At 37.3% G+C, this 22,212-nt stretch overlaps 1 protein-coding gene across 1 annotated transcript in view; it reads right to left on the reverse strand.

Moving 5' to 3' along the window:
* Positions 1-22,212, reverse strand: part of MED13L (mediator complex subunit 13L) — a 332,823-nt gene that overhangs the window by 47,761 nt on the left and 262,850 nt on the right. The window contains exons 5-9 of the mRNA XM_051976088.1: positions 15,584-15,729; positions 10,600-10,794; positions 10,045-10,233; positions 6,119-6,281; positions 3,429-3,542 (exon numbers count right to left, since the gene is read on the reverse strand). Of these exons, the coding sequence (XP_051832048.1) occupies positions 3,429-3,542; positions 6,119-6,281; positions 10,045-10,233; positions 10,600-10,794; positions 15,584-15,729 (807 nt within the window). The remainder of the gene's footprint in view (positions 1-3,428; positions 3,543-6,118; positions 6,282-10,044; positions 10,234-10,599; positions 10,795-15,583; positions 15,730-22,212) is intronic.

A 22,212-nucleotide genomic window follows, 5' to 3' on the forward strand; every position in this document is an offset into this window, starting at 1 on the left:
GTTGACAGGATTTAAAAGGCCTGCCCAAAACACAGTGGGGCAGGAAGGTGCTGGCAAAATTTTCCAGGTAAAGCATGTTTCCTATATGGAGGCATTTGGCTAGATAGAGAGAGTGATATACAGACAGAGAGAGAGGAAAAAGAAAAAGAAATGATCCCTGACCTCAAGGAGCTTGCTTACACTCAACCAGGGGAAATGACTTGTGCACAGTTAAGTACTAAATACAAAATACACACAAACTGAAGGAGGGGCTTGGGTATGGGTGGGATGCTAATGGCCTGAGGAAGAGAGAGAAGGCCTTAGACAGAGCGAGCCCTCTGGCTGAGCCTGGGGTAGTGTAAGCAGCAGTACTGAAGACAAGCTAGGATTCACGAAAAGAGGGTCTTGGCAAAGGTCTGCAGAGGGAAGGCTGAATTTTGTGCAGGGGAACTAGGCAACAGACCAGTTTGGCAGGAGTGAACAGAGGGAGTAATGTGAAACAAATCTATAAGGACGGCTCCGAATACCTCTTTGGTACTCTGTGAATCATCTGACAATGACCTCAAAAAGAGATCATTTCACACGGTACAGAACAAATCTGGAAGCTCCTGGAGAGCTTTACTCTGGGGGTGTCATTGTGGCAGCTGTATCCAGATGAGAGCAGAGGCAGGAAGACTCAAAAGAGAGGGCTGCTGCCACAGTGCAGGGAGAAGTGCTGAGAGTTCTTTGCCATTTTGTGACAAGCAATATGATACTTACTCCTTCCATGGACGCCCCTACTTTCCCTATAGCTTGTTCTACCTCTCTTACTAATTCTTACCAGCAGGGTCCTATCACCATGACAATACTTGGGCTACTCTTTCCCACATCTACCTCTATAGTAGTTCAGGGAGGTGTCTCTAGGGGAAAGGCAGCCACCTTTCTGGGATGCACCTCTACTTCTTATCAGACTTTTCTCTGGGTAATCAACTCTTCTCTAGCCCGAGCTTCATCAGGTGGGTTTTTCTTAAGATTTGGACAGATTTCACAAATTAGGAGATCTGTGAGATCTTTGGCTGGGAAAGAGCTCATGAAGAAGAGATAGAGAGCTTCATGGGAGATAAAATCAGCAATTTGTAAAACGAAAAGTTTTTTGCACAACAAAAACAATGCAGCCTAGAGGTAGCTAGGTGGTACAATGGATAGAGCACCAGCTCTAAAATCAGGAGGACCTGAGTTCAAATTTGACCTCAGACACTCAACACTTCCTACTTGTGTGATCCTCGGCAAGTCACTTAACCTCAATAGTTTCAGAAAAAAAAAATGCAGCCAAAATCAGAAAGAAGGCAGGAAAGTAAGAAAAAAAAATTACACACACACACACACACACACACACACACACACACACACACCGTTTCTCTGACAAAGTCCTAATTTGTCAAATATATTGGAAACTAAGTCAAATTTATAAAACCAAGAATCATTCTCCAATTGATAAATGGTTAAAGTATATAAAGAAGAAGTTTTCAGAAGAAGAAATCAAAGTTATCAATAGTTGTATAAAAAATGCTCTAAATCACTAATAATTAGAGAAATTAAAATTAAAACATATCCAATTGGTTAAGAAGACAAAAATGGAAAATGACAAATGCTGGAAAAGATGTGAAAAAATAGGTACACTAATGTCCTGTTAGTTGAGTTGGTGCATGGGTAGGGCTCAAGAAGGGGACACTGTCCATTTGAAGGAGCACAAGTATGTTACTGCTGAATACAATAAACAATGATTTACTAAAAGGCTCAGCCACAAATGGCTAAAAGTTTAAAAGGAAAGAAGGGAGGGAAGCAGAGGCTATTTAACCTTCACCTTTTAAAACATCAAATTCTATAATAGTCAATTTTGGTCCCTCCCTTAATGGGGATCTGGATATAGGATGGCACAGGCATGTTTAGCCTTAGTTGTCATATCAGATGGTGAGGATGTATTACTTTTTGTTTGTTCTGAGGGAGGGATCCATTGTTGGAGGATGGAAAAAAGAATACAGAAATTAATGTAATGAAAAAGATAAAAATCATTAAGAGATTATTTTAAAAAGAAAAATTCAATAGGTCTTGGATTCTTTAAAAGATTTTAGATAGAAATTTTACAATAAACTTTTTAAACTGGAGATTCGACAGAGTTTGAAAAGACTTTCTTTGGGTTGCCAAGATCAATAATCCTGCCACACTGAGAAATGGTCTTTGTTTGAGTGACCACTGTATTTTAATGTTTCAGTCTAACTAGAGCATGGCACTTAGCGGTTACAAATGCCATGTTATCTAAAGATGTCAATGAGAGTTTCCAACAACGAAAACATTCATTTGACTGATGATTGTGCCTCATTTTAACATTTTACTAAGATACCAGGGAACTTCCAAAGGATTTTAGTCACCTCTGAGATAGCTTCTACATGGGCTCGGCCCCTATTTCCCAAGAAGCTTTTCTTTTTGCTCAGTGTCATTCCTCCAGTACTAATGAACACCAAATACAATATTTGCTGAGCACAGCTCCCACTGACCACATCCCCCCTACCAGAGAGAGGAGATGGATAGGGTTAAGGTTACCATTCTCTTTGTTCACATGGAGAAAACTTCACCCAGAAAGGTGTTAGAAACAATGAATAATGTACCAGAGCTATAAACATAAGGAGTGTCAGAACTTAGCCATACAATGTGACATATACACAATCTCATTTCAGTCTGAATAGAGAAGAAATACGTAAGATCATGGGAAATGAAGCTGAATAAGCTGACAGGGTTTTATTTTCTAAGGTTGTTTTTTGTTTTGTTTTGCTTTGTTTTTTGGGGGGAAGAGGAGACAGACGATGAGGGCTTTCAGAAGTCGAGTTTTGTATCAAGAGGCCACAAAAAGGGCCCAAGAAGGAGATTCCACAGAAATGGCTTTGAGCCTTCATTCTCATCTTCAGACACTATGTAGACTTTTTAATTTCTCATTTGTAAAAGGAAATGATAATATCTACAGCTGTTGTGAGGACATCACTTCATCACCTCTAGCTGCCACGTAAAGATGTGTTCCCATTACAGAGGCAGAGACAACAGCTAAAAGACAGGGGCAGACATGCAGGGAAAGACCTGGATCTTAAAGTCATAGCTATGAAAATGGAAATGGAAGAGACTATAAAAGAAGGAATGGTATTTGGTAACAAGAGATGTAAGGGAAAAAGTAAAGGCAATGGCGATTTTTCTAACATGGAAAAAAGGAAAAATTCAGTGACAAAAAGGGCACACTCGAGGAGGGCAGTGGGTTAGAGGGAAATAGGATGAGCTCTATTTTAGCCATTTGGGGTGAAGAGAGGGAAGGATACCCTGTTGCTAGCATTTCTGACATGTTCACATCTGACAGCTGCAAGGCAGGTCCATGGAACACCTGAAAACAGCTGCTCCCTCTGATCCCCAGCCTTTCCACCACTCACCTGGAACAGGAACAGCTGGCTCTTTGGGCAGGATCCACAAAACCCCAAGAAGGTGGAGGAGGAGACTCACTAGAGGCTTCTTCCTCTAAGTGTGGAGCAGAGACTTGACTCCTCCTACAGTGAAAAGCACCAAAGAAATGAATTAGTAGACACCAAATGGAGAGCCTTCCACGGATGAGTCTATGCCCCTCTGGGATCTCCAAAATCATCCTGGAGACAGTAATCATGACCTCCAACCAATAGTTTGTGCTTGGTAACCAAAGCTGGGCTTGGTGGTCATGGGACAGCTGGGAGGTGAATGAATTCAGAGAAAGGCTCCAGGAAGGCTTCTCAAACAATCTCTTAAAGACAAGATGTCCAAAAGACAGAGTCTGGCTGCATGACTTCAGAAATCATGTCAGCACCTTCTTACAATTTAAAGTTTCCGAGTTGCCAAAACCCTTAAGGAGTAAGGGAGGATGTCAGAGGCAGTGCATGAACCCAGTTTTCCTGGGTTCCCAGCTTTCCATACAAAGTGCAATGGAAAAAGCAAGCTCCTTCAAAGCATCTGTGCACATAACACTGTCTAAGGTGTTTTTAGTAGCTCTGTAATAGGAACTGGCATTAGCATAAAAAGGTTCACCTCTATTTTAAAACAACTTTTCAGTGACTCTTATGGCATGCAAAGGTACTGAAGACAAAGTGATTTATAAGATCAGGAGTTAGTTGATGAAAATAACTAAAAATCTTCCTTTCTCAACAATCACAGTGAGTAACAAAAAAAAAAAAAAAAAAAAAAAAGAAAGAAAGAAAGAAAAGAAAAAGGTAGGGAAGGCTATGTCAAAACCAGTTACTCCTTAGCACAAGCCTTGGAATCATGAAAGCCAAGTTCAAATCCTGCCCCTATTATTTACCATCTCTGAAATCATGGCTGAGACAACTCAACTCTCAAAGCATTACCAGTGAGAGAAGAGGGAGCAGTTATAGATGACTTCTGTGTTCCTTACCTCTCTGGACTAATGCTCATAAATTTACTTACTTTTTGCATGAGAAAACAATGATACTTTGAACTTCATAATGTACTTTATTTCTCAAGCTCCTGCTAACACTTTAATGGTTTTCATAATGTCCCCTATCACAAGAGTGATTTCCCTCACTGCGTGGATATATCACCTCTCTCATCCACAGTGTAAATACACATGAATTAGGTCAAATATGTGGATTGTGGGTGAGAAAAAACAGGAAAAATAAAAATTATAAAAAGACAAATGTTTTAAAAAAAGGAAAGAATAAAATGCTGACTAGAAAATGGTTTATAAATCAACTACAAGCAAACATATACATTCCAAGTATTTCATGCATATAAATAACAAGAAAATTCTAAAGATCATCTCTGAGTCACATCATTTAGATAAAGAATATAACTTTTAAAGTAGAGCTACATTATCAAAAAAAATCAAGCATAACAATACTAGATAGAAATATTATTTGGAAAATTATATTTCATAAGACCAAAAATGATCAACTTGTTTTAAGGTGAAATTTAAGCTCATATTTGGTTGAAGATGATATTAATTCTATAATATCACAAAGGGAATTCAATAGGCAAGGTTTTGTCCTTTATCACCTCTCTTACATCCTTCTCTAGTAGCAACCCAACAAGCAGCAGGACAGTTCACTATGGCATCAACTCAATGCTTTTTTTGAAAAGACTGGTTTTGTATCAATTTCAAAATTATTATTTTTCTCTTATCTAAAGCACATGCTAATTATAAAATGAATATATTAAGAGTTGACAGAATTGCTTATAATTATACTCCTAAAGTTAAAACTTAGTAAGGAGTATTGCTTAAGAGACCAAATCAGAAAGGAAATTGAGCAACATTTGTTTCTACAATGCATTCATTACGTTAGATCATTATGCACTGGATATAATTCCCTTTAGGGATCAGTGAAATTAAATGTCTAGTTAAGGCCAATTTTTCTTATAAAATCTACACTGAATCCAACATTCCAAACCACAGAAGAAAATCATTCTTAGACAGAGAGGGAAGAGCATTTACTTCTCTCTCCCCAGAGATAAATCAATCCCTTGAGTCAACAGGAGCAAAGCAGCTCTCCTTTTCATCTACAGAAAGCTTGTTCCTCATGAGACTAACTCCCTGGATCCAGTGCATGAACCCAGTCTTTGAGGCTTTGAGATCAGCTTTCTATACAAACTGCAATAGAAAACGCAAGCTCCTTCAATATAAGAACAACTACTATGTGTCAGACACTATGCTTCACAACAACATGGGAAGTGTTTTTATTATCCCATTGTACAGAAGAGGAAACAAGCAAACAGGTCCAATGACTTGTCCTGGATTACACAGCTAGTCGAAGGGTCTAATGCCACATCTGAACTAAGGTCTTCCTGATTTAAGGCTGGGCATTTTATCCATGATGACAAACCTCCTGTCACTATCTCAAAGAAAGCCTTAGTGGATGTCTTGCCTATATAAATTCTTCACTGAATCAATTATCTCAGGACATAAGAAAGGATTTTTTTCAAGAAACCATCTATAACCTAAAATTTGACACAAATTAAGATCTGATAATCTATGGTATAATGACTGAATATATCTGCTCATCATCTTTCCTGAAGGCAGAAAATTCAGAGCAGAAAGATGGGGAAACTACTAAATGAATGATGATTTTGACATAAAACTTACTTGAGTTGTGTTCTGTTGAGGATGCATTCCTTCCAGACTCTGTGGACCATGTGACTGTGGAGTTTTGGAGGAATCTCCCCCGATCTCTTTGGACTGTGCATAGTAGCCATTCCCTCCTGGGCAGCTAAGTGACCAATGGCACTTGGAGGACCTCCACTTTCACCTGGGGAAAAACAGAAGCGCTCTGCAGGTGCCCAATGGCACAGGGAACATCTCCTGCAACGGCCTTCCAGTGAAGAGCCAAGAGTAAGGGTGAGGCTGTTCGGCCTTCCTCCTCTGTGTCACCCTGTCCAAAGAAAACACTCCCGACTACATCTTTGAGCCAATCTGTATCAGCTGCCGTGGAAGTTTTGCTGGCCCTCCCTTCAGTTAAATGGTGCTCTAATCACACTAAATACATGAGAAAATCATTAGGGGCAGCCTCATTCCAAAGAGACTAACAAGGAAGAAGAGGCTTCTAGGTTCCAATACTAAAACAATGAGTGTGTGGCTCCTGGCGGCTTGCTCACACAACATTGCCATTATGTTCAACTGTTGAAACAAATCTTTTATATTTAACTGAATTTCTTCTGATAAAATTCAATTGTTTTTATTTAAAAAAAAAAGAAAAAAGGGGAAAAAAAGCTAGTTGGAAGGTTATTGTTTAATATGGAAGTCACTGTAATCATTGATAACACCAACAGATACTGGCCCCCTGTCACCCAGAAGTCTCTGTCTGGATTGAAATGTCATCTCTGTGGGGGTAAACCCTCATCAGCCACCATCAGAATCTCAACTGCTGTCCTCCCTACACAAAGGGCAAGGCTGGTTTTCTTAAACCCTAATGTAGAAGACTACTTTCAAATACAGGAAGGAACAATAGAGGGAGTTGACCTTAACATAAGGCAAGAATGGCCTCAACCAGTAAACAGTCCTCTGATTGGGAGGCTGCCCAAGGTCATGTTTTAAGCACATTGTGCTAATGTGTCAGGATTTGAACCCTGGGTGAGGCTGTCTCCACATCAGACAACAAAGGACATTTTCTGCGCTGGCATGGGAGGTCCACATGCTTCACGACTTCAACAAGTATGGGGGCAGAAAACCCAACCAGTCGATCTCATCCCAGACAACTACTAAAATTCAAATAATCACGATAATTTCTGAGTCAGTATTAATCTAGCCTATTTGATATGAAAAACATAACATTGATTATTCATTTAGTGGATTTGCAAAAGAAAATTATGCATTTAATTAAAATGAATTTGCCCTTCAGTTTACAGCACAAATTCAACGTGTTTTAACGTTACAAATACTTGTAAAAGGTGTTCTTTCCCTGTCACATGAATGTGTTTGGCAAAATATAACACAAATATTACTGTCATGTGGATTATTTGTGGATTTCCTCAAGAATTCCTCTCCTCCTCCTCACGTGTGTGTGCGCGTGCGAACGTGTACACATACCTTTATATTCACACACATAAAACACATATAATTATACATATTGACATATAAGTCTAAATATACTTATATTTTATCAAATGCATATAAACAAATAAAACATATATAGTTAATAGCTATAAAAGCTTATCCATTTTATCTCATAAAGCCACACAGTTATTTTCAGTGTTATAAATGATTGCTATAAGTCATTTCTGTGTCTGATATCACAATAGATGTTGAAAGACTTGCAGAAAAAGAATATGGCAGTTGACACAATCTGGCACCCCAAGGCACTAACATTCTGCTGGGGAGACCAGATTCCCATGAAACCAATGGAAAATAAAAGGAATTGGTTGACAAAATGAACACTGGGGATATCCAAGTGGGGCCTGTGAGTGACTCTTGAGGCAGTTGGAGAGGATTCCTAAATTGCAAAAATGACCACCAGAATTAAACATTAATGAAATTCAGGTGACTTTTCTAAAGGAATCAATGTGTGGATTATGCCTTTCTTGTCAGAGAGGTTTTTTCCTCTCTTTACATTTCTTTTGTCCAGATATAACAGAAGCCACACAAAAGAATGGAATCCTTATCCACATGAGGTGTCAGGGTATTTGTAAACCTCTAACCAAAACAAACAGCCCTCTGGAACAGAACCTCTACTTGTCAGCTAAATACTCTATCAAAGCCATTAGAAGTCCAATGAACCCAATTATCTCTGGTTCTGTGACCTGAAATATAGATTTTCAGTTAGAAATGAAGGAGAGGAATAAGGTGTCTGAGTGTGATGAGTTTAAAGGCTATATTCAGTGACTTAAGTAGGGGTCCCATATACACATTAATAATTTGTGTGATTTTACATTACTATGAATACATTAATTTTTGCAATTAGATATCATTTTTGACCTTTGGTTAATCTTTATTTTAGTTAAGGTTGGTACTCGCATTTTAAATTTTTTTCCCTTTGACAATGTGCAAACTGTACTAAATATAGTACTTTAATTCTGGTCACTGTGCCATTAAAAAAAACGGAATTTTTGTAAAATTTGCTTTTTCCATTGAGATTACTGCATTAATCTGAACATTTTTAGGAGAATTTTATTTTATGGATAAGTCAATAGTTACACTTAGTGCTTCACAGTTAAAGTTCTACTTGCAGAACAATATAAACTCACTGAATTGCATGTAAGGCTTTATGCCATTAATTAAAATAAATAACAGCAATTCATGACTAATTAGGCCAAACCAATTGGCCCACTCACGCAAAATTCATAGGGCATACATATTCTGTTCCAACATACCTGTTACTACTTACCTAAAGATCTGAAAAAAAAAATAGGTAATACTGGGAGATGTGATTTATTAATGAGAAAATGAATCTCAATTATTTCAAAAGAAATGAAAACAAACAAAATAACAATTTTTTTCATCCCCTAAGAATTCTTTCCAAAATTAGAGTCTTTTTGGAAATTCCAGCTCAGCTATTAATTTCATATTTCATAGCAATGTATTATTATAAATATGATTTTAATGTAAGGCAAAAGACCAAGACTTCTTTGCTTCTTTAACCTTGTTGAACAAATTCTTTTCCCTTGTGAAAATGACTAAAGCATGACAAACTAAGAGTTACAAGGGTAATTTGTTAGCTAACCCAGGAGCAAAAGTATCCTTAATTGAAATGATTTCCAAGCTTATTATCATTTAAAAAAGAAAAACTTTTTCCAATTCTATAAACATTGTGAAATCTCTAGGTTCCCCAATTCCTATAGTAGAGTTTCTGCCAGCATTGATGTTCACTAACAATGCAGTCAATTGGGAATATTGACAAGCCTTCCTTCTTTCCATACCCCAGCTGCCTGTCAACTCTAATGACTTTAGAAAGGCAGAATTTCCTAACGCACAGAATTCTAGCTAGGAATAAAGTCGACAGCTTTTCATTCTCAATTCTTTCCCTGGCTGCAATAACTTGGGCAAAGGTTCTGACTTCTCTAGACTTTAGCTTTTATTGTCTATAAAAAGGGAAGCCTGCTTTATGCAACCTGGCATTTAGACAAAACCAATAGTTGTGTAAAACTCAATCAGTCATGTTGTACAAAATACAAAAGGCAAAGCAAATGATCTTAAGAGCAATCTATGCTAACATTTATTTCTGCAAGTTTACAGACACATGTCCCATACTAGGGCAACATGATTCTACTAGAAGAGAATTACAAAAATGCAACTGTGACAGCTTTTGGATTATCTGAAAAATGATGATATACAGCAGCCATGGAACTCATTACATTTTGGAAGGCCTTTGATTCAGTTAGCTCTACGGAATCTAGTTTGTGGTGGGTTTTTGCTGTTGGTTTTGGTTTGGTGTTTAGTTTTGTTTTGGTTTTCTGGGCTGGTTCAAATCAGTTCTAACGAATAACATAGGGTTTACTTAATTCTGGGCTTTGTCTCCTTTTACCTGTGAAATGATCCTGCAGGTCTCCTTCTAACTAAAATGTTAGGATTCTACATACCTATGATTGCTTGTTCTGGAGAGGTGGGTGGGGTGAGCGGCATTCCACAATGGCTAGGGTCTTTCATGCTTCCAACTCCATGCTGGCCAACAGCAATGTGACCTCCAGTGCTGACAACATTCTGAGACACCGGGATGTCATTTTGAGAGATCAAAACAAAGGCTGATGGATACACCATGCGAACACCGCCTATAATGAGTGACAGTAAATATAAAGTCAACACACCTTGGAAACAATCCACAAAACTACTCAGTTCCTAACTAAGATCCATGTTCAAAATGTGATGCCAATCAATTGCTACATTAAATTATATATTTTGTCCCTTCAACAGTGAGCAGGTGCTTAAATAAGTTGCCGGGGAGGATGATAATAGCATTTGGGATGCAGGGACTATCGGAGCTTCAGGCGAGAGAACTACTCAGCATGCTCCACTGTGCCAAGAGAGTCACCAAACAAGACAGGAAAGTAATGAAGGATATTTCTGGTGAATCTGAATTAGTATTTTTAAATTAAGTGAGGAGGGAAAAGTTCTTCGGGCAAAATATTTTCTCTTACCAACAATTACTTCAACCGCCACAGGGAAATCATCATCATATCCCAACTCCTCTTCCTCCTTCCGCTCCTCTTTCTTCTTCAGCACCATTGGGTAGAAATACTGCCATTCCTCGATTAGCTTGCGGGTAGCTGGATCCGACATCTTATATGCCTGGCCGGTCAGTGTCCCATTTAAGCCATAGGGGCTCACCAGCACTACAAACAGAGAGAAATGCCAGGCTACAGTGACCATATCACAACAATGCCTCCTTCCTAAGAACATCCCAGCATGTGTGGGAATTTTAACTCAAGGCACAGACTTTCTCATCAACACATTTATATATTTCATTATTTCTTTGAAAATGATAGTGACACAAAACATTGCTCATCCTACTGTACTGTTTTATTCTTCTGAATCTTATCAATTTTTTGAGGTAGAAAAAACTAAGAGGTTCAAGTGATCATCTAGTTATTCCAACAAGTTGAATGTTTGATCCTCAATCATGTGAGATGATTTTTATTCAGGTATGTACTGAACTTGGACTTATTGGAGATGCCTTTCAAACTTAGCAAGTTTGTGATTCTTTGACAAATTATACAACTTGTAGTTCAGGAGTTAAGCTAAATGCTGGTAATACAAAACCCTACTTACTTTCAAGGAATTCCCTTTATAATGGGAGAGGGAAGCAAGAAGGAAAGGTGATGGAACAGAAAATGTACACATAAGCTAGTATATTGGACATAATCTTAGAGGGAAGTCAGTAATAGCTATAAGGACTAGGAAGGCTTCCTATAGACATTATAACTTGAGCTGAAGCCCAATCTCATCATAGCACAGAGACAGTCTACCAACAGAATCTGGCCTGGCAGATTCTTACAAGGTGGAAAGGTCTGGCAGTGGATTACATGTATGTAACTCAAGCATCATCAGAGCTAAGGGCAGAGCAATTCGTCACCAAGATAGATGCAAAGCAAGCTTTTGGCCAGAATTCTCTAATGCCAGACACTAAAGTCATAAGAGGGCTAATAATGCTATTGGCAGAGGGAATATTCCCAGAGCCAAGATCCCAGATGTTGAAAACGCACAAAATCGTCAATGCAGTTGTGTTCAAAACTAAGTATTGTGAGAGTTATCTCTCAGGTTCCTGAGATTCCTAAATAATAGACTTCCAATAAATGGAATCTATATAGCAAATAAGCATTAGGATATGAATATATGATAACATATGAATTGCCAATCTGACATCATAATAAACAACTGTGGTTTTAATACAAATATTTGTGACTACAAAATACTTATATTTAAAATGCAATTTTTAATTCTTTAAAGTTCCATGCCAATTTCTTCTAGAATTTAACTTGGAAGTCTTTAAAAAAAAAAAAAAAGGAAACAAAAATTTGTATATCCCCACGAGCAGTCAAAATTTTTTGGCTTCCAGATACATATTGTCTGATTCTGTCCAAGAATCCCAAGGGTAGGATGGATTCCTTCCTGCCCATTCTTCCCCTTTGCTGCCTTTCAGCAATGGGGTCACACCCACAGCAGCTTTTTCTCCTGCCACTCAAGGGACAATGACATTCGAAAGGAGCAGCAGGGTAACATCCCTACATTGTTGGGCTGAAAGACCAGGGAGGGTTTTAAAGCCACAATTTTCTGTAACTATTGACAGGGCAATCCCTACCCTAATGATGTACTTCCTCCACAGCAATTGTGGTGAATTATCAAGATATCAAACACTGAATATTTCTGTGGTTTGTGATATAAGTGACAAAACAGCAAGATTATACATGAGTATTCCACAGAGATCTCACACAAGGAAGAAGACTATTTTTCTGCCATGGGCCAAGTCCTAAACTGATATATTCCATCTATTTGTCACTTTTTTTTTTAAACAGATAAAGAACATATGTGACCACAATAGTATTTAGAGCTCTTTTTCAATGAAATACATTAAAATTAATACAATGAAATTAAAATAACTATCAATTCATAGAATTGTTATGAGAAACAGGGGAACATGGTGGACAGCCCTGTCTTTGGGGTCCAAGATACTGAGGATAAGGATGGAGAGAGCATGCATGTAAGATTTTAAATTGGATTGTGTGGCTGAGAAGTCCTTACTCTCTGATACGCTCAAGTGACTCTTTAGTAAAAGGGTAAATTGTGCGACAATTGCAGACCTAAGTTGGTAGAACAAATTTTCTCACCAGAAATTCCTACACCAATTAAATTATCGGTCTACACCAATTAAATTATCGGTTTACAACAATAATATTCCTATATGATATCAACTATGTCAACGAATATTTCCAGTGTTTTCAATTTTCTTGTAACTGATCTACAACATAAATCAAAATCCAAGGTGATGGTGCATGCAGCACGTTCTTATAAGGAAAATTAATTTGGCAATACTGGTTAGCTAACATGTGGAGATCCCTTAAAATAATACTTTGTTGTATTAAAAAGTACTTAATCATCAATTTTTTAGGAGATATGCACAACCACCTGTCAGGAATTAGAGAATTGAGAGCTAGGAAAAATCTTTGAGGACATGTGAAAAAACTGAGGGACATATAGATAGCAATGCCCAGGAACTGAATTCAAATTCAAGTTCTTTGAGGGTATCCAACAGTCTACCTGACTGCGTTTAGAAGTGTTCCTTGGAAGTGTCATAACAACTGGCCTTTATATACCACTTTAAGGTTTTCAAAGCTATTTTGAACTATTATCTCCCTGAACCTGCACAAAGCAGGACATCAGTGCTACTGTTCCATTCCTTGTATAGAAGAATTAAGGAAAACTTAAGTTAGCTGATTTGCTCGGGGTCACACAAGCAGAGCGATGCTGAATTTGACCTCAGAACCAGTGTTATATTCAGCGTGCCACCACTGAGGTCTCACTTAGTTCTCAAGCTTTTCTCTCTACCACCCTGTTTTGTAGAGAGGAATCCTGCACTGAGTGAAAAGTGCCACTCAATGACTTCTAAAGCCTCCTACAGCTCCATGACTTCATGCTTCCATGGCAGCTGCTTTCTAAGGCTGTCCAGTGGAAGGGACAGAGACACAAGGAGCCAGAGCCTATGGATTACTTCTGTAAGACCACTACTCTAACTGCCGAGGATTCGTGGGCATGGGCATCGAGGATACCCATCGGCAAAAGGCTGCTGGGACAGAACTGACCAGTCCCTTGCAGCAAACACAAGAAGAATGCTGCAATCAGAGGAACTGAGCTTTAGTTCCAGTTCTGCCTCTTATTCTTTCTGTGACCTTGGATAAGGATCTCAATTAACTCATCTGGAATGTGGACCAGTTGGAATAGATAACATCAATATTCCTTCTGAGCAAGATCCACTGTCCTACAAGCTAGCCAAGTTTTTTGTTTTCATGATGATAATAATCAGGTTAGCTCCCTGTGAAAATGGTCTATAATTCCTGAATTCAACTGTTTCACTTTTTATTAAATTAAATCAATATGCTTTATAGAATGCCAAGAAATGTTGATCAGATGTTAAATATTCATTGGGCAGCCTGGTATTGTGTCAATGAAAATCTTTTAGTCAATTCTACCCGCATGTTAGAAATGGTTCTTTGCTTTGTCTGATCTTAAATATATTTTTGCTATACTTCTTTGGTGATGATGTGCCATAAAACTAAAGAAAATGATGTTCAGAGATAAAAAGATTAAAAACATTGACTCAGAATAATTAGTCATAAAAGATGATCAAGTTAGTCTTTACAAATATGATGAGGGTAATGAAAAAAATTTCATTAATTTTCAGTCAAGAAGTTAGCTTTTACAATTTAATAAGCATTAGTCTATGTTTGGTCTGTTAATTCTTTTCAATTCTTAAGTGGAAATAAAACACTGACATTTCCAAAAGGCACCATACACTAGATGGAGCAACTACCATTATTGAAATGAAAACTTCTGAGTTCAATATTAATCATGCATAATATTACAGTACATCACTTCTGATATCAGATTAACTAACCTGGGAAGCAATAAAATTCTGTATTTGAAGATTTGTCAATTAACTCATTCGATGTAATATAAAATTTTTTTCTTTTTTGACATAGGAAATGCTCCATTTTCTTTTTTAACAACTTTTTTTTTTTTAAAGACAAGGTCTCCCTTTCTCTCTATTACTTCCTGGCTGGAATCTCACTGATCATCCCAAGGGCCTCACATGCTGGGAACTTCCCAGCATGTTCATGCCAGACTTAGCTCAAACTGCCAAGCTCAAGCAATCTTTGAGGCTGGCCTCTGCCTTCCTGATGCAGACAGGCCTCATAGGTATGTTCTTGGCAATGATGCCATTTTAGAACTCACAACTAATCTCTTATTCACTGGTCAGTAGGCCTTCTTTGGTTTCCTGCATTGGTCAATAGGCCCCTTATTTTTTCAGGTGTCTAAGACTGGGGCTGGTGTGGAGAGGATGCCAGTCGTGCCATACCATGCTCAGACTATTCCATGGTAGGAATGCTATGTTGCTTTTTCAGGTCACACTTAAGTGGCAAAACAGGATGATGCTAGGTGAGGAACATTTAAAGGAACTGGGGAGATGGAGAATGGATTTGAAGAATGGTCTCACATCAGACTTCCATTATATGAAGAAGGATGAAACCTATTCTAACCCAGAAAGATAGAACTACAATGGAAGGGAAAACTTTTTAACCCCCTGAGAGCGATCTAAAATCCAAATGAGCTTCTCTTAGGAAGGAGTAGGCTCTTCCGCAAATAGAGATCAGCCAGAAAAAGCAGGCTGGTCCATGGGATTCTTCTTTAGTCTTGGCTTGACCTAGATGGGTCCTGCTAATTCTTCCAATTCTGTGGCTTCTAGCTACAAGTTTGACAAGTTTTCAAAACAATTGGACTAAAATGTCTCCTCGTAAAATAAGAAATAGGCCAAAGTCTGCAGGCTCCATCAAGAAAATCACTTGTAATCTTTAAGCTCTTCATTAGGTGATCTGAATAATGCTTTGGAAATCATCTTAGTCCACTTACCTTGAAATGGTGCAGGGGACGACTGAGCCATATGTAGATGCTCTTCATTAATCAGATAGATTGGCTGGTGCTGAGCAATCTCCACACTTGTGCATACGTTACTTTCCCCATGAAGAAAAAATGTGAAGGCACAGGACAAATGTTCACTGAAAATGAAAAAAAAAAAAATTCTAACTATTGGTAGGAAACTGAACCAGAAGCTCAAACAGGCAGGACAAAAAAAAGTGACAATTCCAGTTTTATTGTAAACTAGTCATCAGAAATGGAATTTTGAGAACTTAACAAAATAGTCTATTAACAAACCAAAAAATCCTAGGATTTTGAATGTCAAGAGAGCTCAGAGATCACCTAGTTCAATACTGTCATTCCCTAGAGCAGATAAAGATGAAATAAGATACAAAGATGAAATAAGTAAAAGAAGCAGGATTTGAAGCCAGGTTCTGTAATTCTGAATACAGCGTTCCAGCCAATTCATACTGATTCTTATTTTAAAATGTTAGACTATGCTTCAGGAATATTTGTTGCTGCCATAAATTTGGGTAGCAAAATGTGACAATGGTTATAGACAATATAACTGAGTCTACAGACAATGAGCTTTATTCACGCTTAGTACATCTCAATAACAGTGTTACAGCTTCAGCATTTCAAGCATTCCTTTATCACATATTTATTCAACATCTATTATGTACATAGCCCTATGGAAGATAGCATTTAATTACCAACTAAATGCCATACACAATCAATATGGTTCTCTAAATAGGATAGCATTTTGTTCTATTTAATATTTCCAAACTGCCTTTCATAATTATTGATTTTAAAAGCAATCTACTTCTCTATGTTCCATGTAATTATGTGAGAATTATTGGCCTTGACCTGCCTTTTTCCATAATTCCAGAATTATAATGCTGGTTTTTAAAAACCAGGATGGTACTGCAAGTATAAGAGCCCATTTCTCAGAAAATCTCTTCTAAGAACAGGCCTCAAATGAACAATATTAGCAACAGAAATTCCTGCATAAAACATGTAAGCCCACCATGAAATGATCAACACTAAGATGCTAACTTCAAATCTAGAAATTACCAGGAGTTATGTTTTAGTTTATTATAAAAACAATCTCCACACCACACAACTGAAAAGGTTTTAGTTTCCTGACATCAACTTCTTTTCTAACACCATGAACTTTAACAAAAACAGTAAAGCTCTTTCCACAGCTCCATGCAGTTACCAATGCAATAGAGAAATGCAGAGACACCCCTTTAGCTCTAAGAAATTGTTTGTTTGATTTGACTGAGAAGTTTCAACCAGCACTGATTGCAGGCCATCGAGAACTCCGAAAAGCTACTAAATCTTATACAATGAGTTGCAGGAGAAATGGAAAAGCCGCAAACAAGGCAGTGTTGTCAAGTTCTTTGGATGTGATGATCGAAAGCAGGCCTGAGAAGAAGTCAAGCACCTTGAAAACTACAGAATAAGGAGACAAGAGAATCATAAACAACTTCTCTTCCCTCAAAAATGTGGGTGGTCCTTTCTCTGAGAAGATGGAACCTCAAGGAAATATCACTTGGTTATTCTTGTAAGCAGTCACAGCCAGGATCACAGAGTCACAGAGATGTGCTAAGTAATGAGAATACACAGACAAAATGCAAGCCTGTCCTCAGAAAGCTTACCTGATACCAGTGTGAAACAACACTTACACAAACAAGTAAGTACAAAATAGACAAAAAGTCATTTTGGGAAGGAAGGGGGGAACTCACAGGATAAGCTGCCTTGTGGAGGAGGCATCACTTAACTGAGCTTTGAAAGAAACTAGGGCTTCTAAGAGGTAGAGATGAGGAAGGAAAGCTCCAGGAGTGGAAGGGACAGGACAACAAAGGCACAGAGATGAGAGATGGAATATGAAATGTTGTATAAAGGGAGCAGTAAAGGAATGAGACTGATTATCACGTAGAACATGTGAAGAACATACAATGAACCTTGAAAATAAGGTTAGAGCTAGATTGCAGTCCTCATTATTTCCAGAGTTGTACCAAGAATATTGTACAGAGAAGGAACACGTAGCCAAATCTCAACAACTCCATGCTTTCCTACCACATCACCTAGCTAGAGGGAGCCACTGAAAGGATGTGAAAGGATTTCCAAGGGATTTTGCTTTCCAGGAAGTAGTATTTTATTTCAAGGATTTTGCCCCTATTAAACAAGGGACAAGTAAATGATATGGATGGGGAAATGAACTTGGTATCAAGAGACCTAGTTCACACTCCACTTCATATCTTATTGGCTTTGGAATTATAGAAAGGAAAGTCACTGAATATCCCTGGGTTGTAAATTTTCCTCATCTGTAATATAGGAGTGAAAGACTTGTATCTCTTGTAGCAGGGGCTGAGATAAACTAGGCGTTATCAGACTCAGGAAGGCTCAGGATATCAAGGTATGAAAAGCAGGGATAGAACCTCTAGGCAGCCTCAGTGGGGAAAGTGATTCCAGATCAAGGTTCCACTTTCCTCATTCCCTAAAGCAAAAATGTAGGATGGAGTTGTGAGTGCTGGATCATTAGTCACATTCACAAGATGGCCCATACTTTTAAGAAAGAAATGTCAGGACAGAATGCAGTACACAATGGGAGATGAAGTTGGCAAGCTATAGGGGGTCAATGTTAGTTACAAAGGATGGACATAGGGCAGCCTCATGAGGACTAGAGCAGAGATAAGTGACTAACATACGTAAAATAGGATAGGGTTTATAGAGCTATCCTATGAACGAAATAGGACTAGAGGTTGGGAGACAAAGAGGCAGCTAGGACCTGGACTGTAGGTCAAATGATTACTCATGATGGAGGAAAAGCATGGAAAACAGACAATTCACTGTTAATCATAATCTTTCCAATCACAAAGAGGGCTTTGGCTCTCTGCTTAAGATGATGACCTGTAGGGAAATGAAGCTAGAACCCTAGCTTTAGAGGCAACTGTCCTGTGATTCCAGTACTACAGTGTGTTTGCCACTTTATTATAAAGCTGAGAAGAACATGTACTTAATCTTTGGGACACAGAAGGAGATCAATGGGCTTCAGGGTGAATGTGGCAGCTTAAAACATATAATTCTTATTTTAGACTGGCATATTTAGTTGTTTTGGACCATAATCATGTCCCCTGCACTCCCTGACTGCTGCACTCCCATTACAATATGCAGTGGTGAATCTTGTGTGTTATTGTCATGTCCACCCTTTTGTTTGTTTTGAGCATAATAAGGTTGTAATTCAAACATCTAAGTAAGAAAGCTTGTTTATAATAAGCATTTTAAAATCTATTTTATAAGGTTTGTGGCAGAGGTGTACCATATTACTATTTAAATGGAATTCACATTTTTATGACTAGTTGTTTTTAAAACATATTTCTCACAATAGTAAAATATATCTGAATAGTACAGTTCACAAAATAAAGATATGGACTGGACAAGTTAAAAAAAATGTGCTACTGAATGATGAATGATCACAACTTGGTAATAAAGTTTAATTTAGACTGTTAAGCTAAGATTTCACACTAGTGTACCTAAGGTGGCTTGTGGAAGAAGGATAAAATTGAAGAATAACATAATCACTTAAGTGTTCTGTATTTTCCTGTGTATGAGCCGTCAATAGAATAGAATTTTAATTTGTGTGAATTGAGTATCAATTGAATGTAGCTTTTTAAAGAGTATATTGCTTAACACACATGGGAATGGTATCCATGCTTTAAGAGTGGCTTGAGGTGATTATGGAAATAAGCTAGATTGTTAACTTCAACTTTGATAAGCTTTAAATCCACTACAGGCAAAGTATTTTTGTTGGGAAGGAAGCATATCAAGACAAAAGTCATAAATCAGGTAATGCTGTGATCACTACCAAAGTGAGAAAATAGACCATATCAGTGATGTCAATCTAAATTGAAGCCTTGAAATGAGTTTTATATTTTGTGTTCTCTAATAAAAGTGAATCATTTAAAAACAAAAAGCTTCACTTATTGGGTTGGGGAGGCTACTGCATTCCTTACAATATGGAAAACACTTTGAAAAATTTAAAACACTTAGTCAGCTATTATTATTAAATAGCTGAAACTGGGACTGCTGCCAACTGTGCTGAATTTGTGTAGTGAAGGAATGCAGGTCTGGGAAAGGCAACTGAAATCTGGCATTTCTAATGTGGCAATCTAGAGCTAGGGAATATAGGCAGCTATACTAGAGAAGTAAAGGATTTGAGTTGGGCTAAGCATAAGAAAAAAAGAAAATCACACATTTAGATGAGCCTTCTCCTTCTGTGTTAAAAAGCCAGGGGAAATTCAAGGGGCTTGGGACTATAGTTCCAAAATGGAACTGGAAATAATTATTGAGTTTTATAGAATAAAATTTTAAAATATATATATTCTGATGAATCATTTTTCTTTCAAAGAGATCATGTGCTTCCAAAGGCAGAAACAATAAGAAGTTCACCACGTCCACAAACACTTCATGCTACTGTGCTTAGGATGAGCAGAAGGAAAAAGATCCCCATGAAGATAACAGCAATTTATACATTGACATCTGTTTTAAAGATAATGAGGTGGTAGAGGAATTCCATAAAGACTCTCCATAGAGGTTCTCGTAAAATTTGCCAAATTAAATCAACTCCATGGCTCCTTTTGGCTCTCAAACAATGACCTTATGAACATACCACTTAATATTCTGATGTTTCAGTGGCAAGGGAATTATTGGGAAGGACTGCCAAAAATGTTTGAAAACATAGCATCAAGAAATGAAATGAAAAATGAAAGGTTTATAGGCCCGTCTTATCAATGTCCTATGCCTCTACATCATGAATAATTTCTTCGAAATGAAAGGCAGACAAAAAATTTTATAGAACTAGAAGAAATTGACTTTGAAGAACAAAAAGGTCAAGAATATCAAGGGAATTTATGAAAAAATGCAATGTGGTTGTACCAGAGCTAAAACACTATCATAAAGTGGCAATCATCAAAATCATTGGCTACTGGCTAAGAAATTGTGGTGGAATGTGTTAGGTACATAAGACCCAATAGTTATAGTAATCTATGTGATAAACTCAAAGGTTCCAGTTTCTTGGAAAAGAACCCATTATTTGACAAAAATTGCTGGAAAAACTAGAAAATAGAAAGACCTCAACATATATGAAGATATAGTTAAAATGAGTTCATGATTTGATATAAAAGGTGATGAGCAGATTAAGAGAGCAAGGGATAGTGTACCTGTCATATCTTTGGAGAAGGGAGGAATGTATGGCCAAATAAGAACTAAAGAACATTTTGAATGGACAATTTTGATTACATTAAATTAACAAGGTTTTACACAAACAAAACCAATGAAGCAAAGTTTAAGATGGAAAACAGAAAGCTGGGAAACTTTTTTACAGTCAGTATTTTTAATAAAAACCTAATTTCTAAAATATATAGAGAATGGAGTCAAATTTTTAAGAAAATAACTCATTCCCCAATGGATAAATGGTCAATTTTGACCAAAAATGACCAATTTTTCAGATGAAGAAATTAAAACCATCTATATGAATAAATGCTCTAAATCATTACTGTTGTTTAAAGAAATGCAAATTAAAAGAACTCTGAGATAGCACTTCAAATCTCTCAGACTGGTTAAGATGACAAGAAAAGATAACACTAAATGAGGGGATGTGGGAAAACGGGACACTAAAGCATTGTTGGAATTGTGAATTGATGCAGCCATTTTGAAGAGCAATTAAGCTGTGTATATGCTTTGAACAAGCAGTGCCACTAATGGGTCTATATCCCCCAAAAAAATCATTAAAAAAAAGGGAAAAGAACCCACAGGTGCAAAAATTTTTGTAGCAGCTCTTTTTGTGGTGGCAAGGAATTGGAAAATGAATAGATACCAATCAACTGGGGAATGACTGAAAAAGTTATGGCATATGAATGTAATAGAATATTAATGTTCTGTAAGAAATGAACAAGATGATGTAAGAAAGGCCTGGAAAGATTTACATTAACTAATGTTGAGTAAAGTGAGCAGAACCAAAAGAATATTCTATACAATAACAGCAAGATTATGTGATGATCAACTATGACTGAGCTTAGCTCTTCTCAGCAATATAGTGACTAAGACAGTACCAATAGACTTAGTATGAAAAATATCATCTCTGTAGAGGAAGACTGAATGTGGATTAAAACATAGTGTTTTCACCTCTTTTTGTTTGCTTTTTCATTCACTGGGTTTTTTCTTTTGTTCTGATTTTTCGTTCATTACAGTACTAATATGGAAAATAGTCAAAATGATTCTACATGTATAACCTATATTAGTTTATCTGCTATCTTGGGGAATGGATTTGAAAACTATCTTTACATGTCACTGGAAAAATAAATTACAATTGAGGGGGAAAAAGGAGGCAGAAGGGACCGGACATGATAAAGATAGGACATCACAAAAATGGTGATTACATCTTACTAGTTATTGGTGTGAGAGTCATTTTAAAATTAGCTAAGAGTCAAACCAACTTAACAAAGAATATAATCAAGATCTAATCAGAAGAATTCAACTCACAAGATAAGGCACATAGTTCAAAACTATTCCTGAAGATACAGACCTTGGCATAGACTACCATCATTCCCAAAGGAAAT

Source organism: Antechinus flavipes, chromosome 1 (assembly GCF_016432865.1).
Source record: "Antechinus flavipes isolate AdamAnt ecotype Samford, QLD, Australia chromosome 1, AdamAnt_v2, whole genome shotgun sequence".
Taxonomy (NCBI): Eukaryota; Metazoa; Chordata; class Mammalia; order Dasyuromorphia; family Dasyuridae; genus Antechinus; species Antechinus flavipes.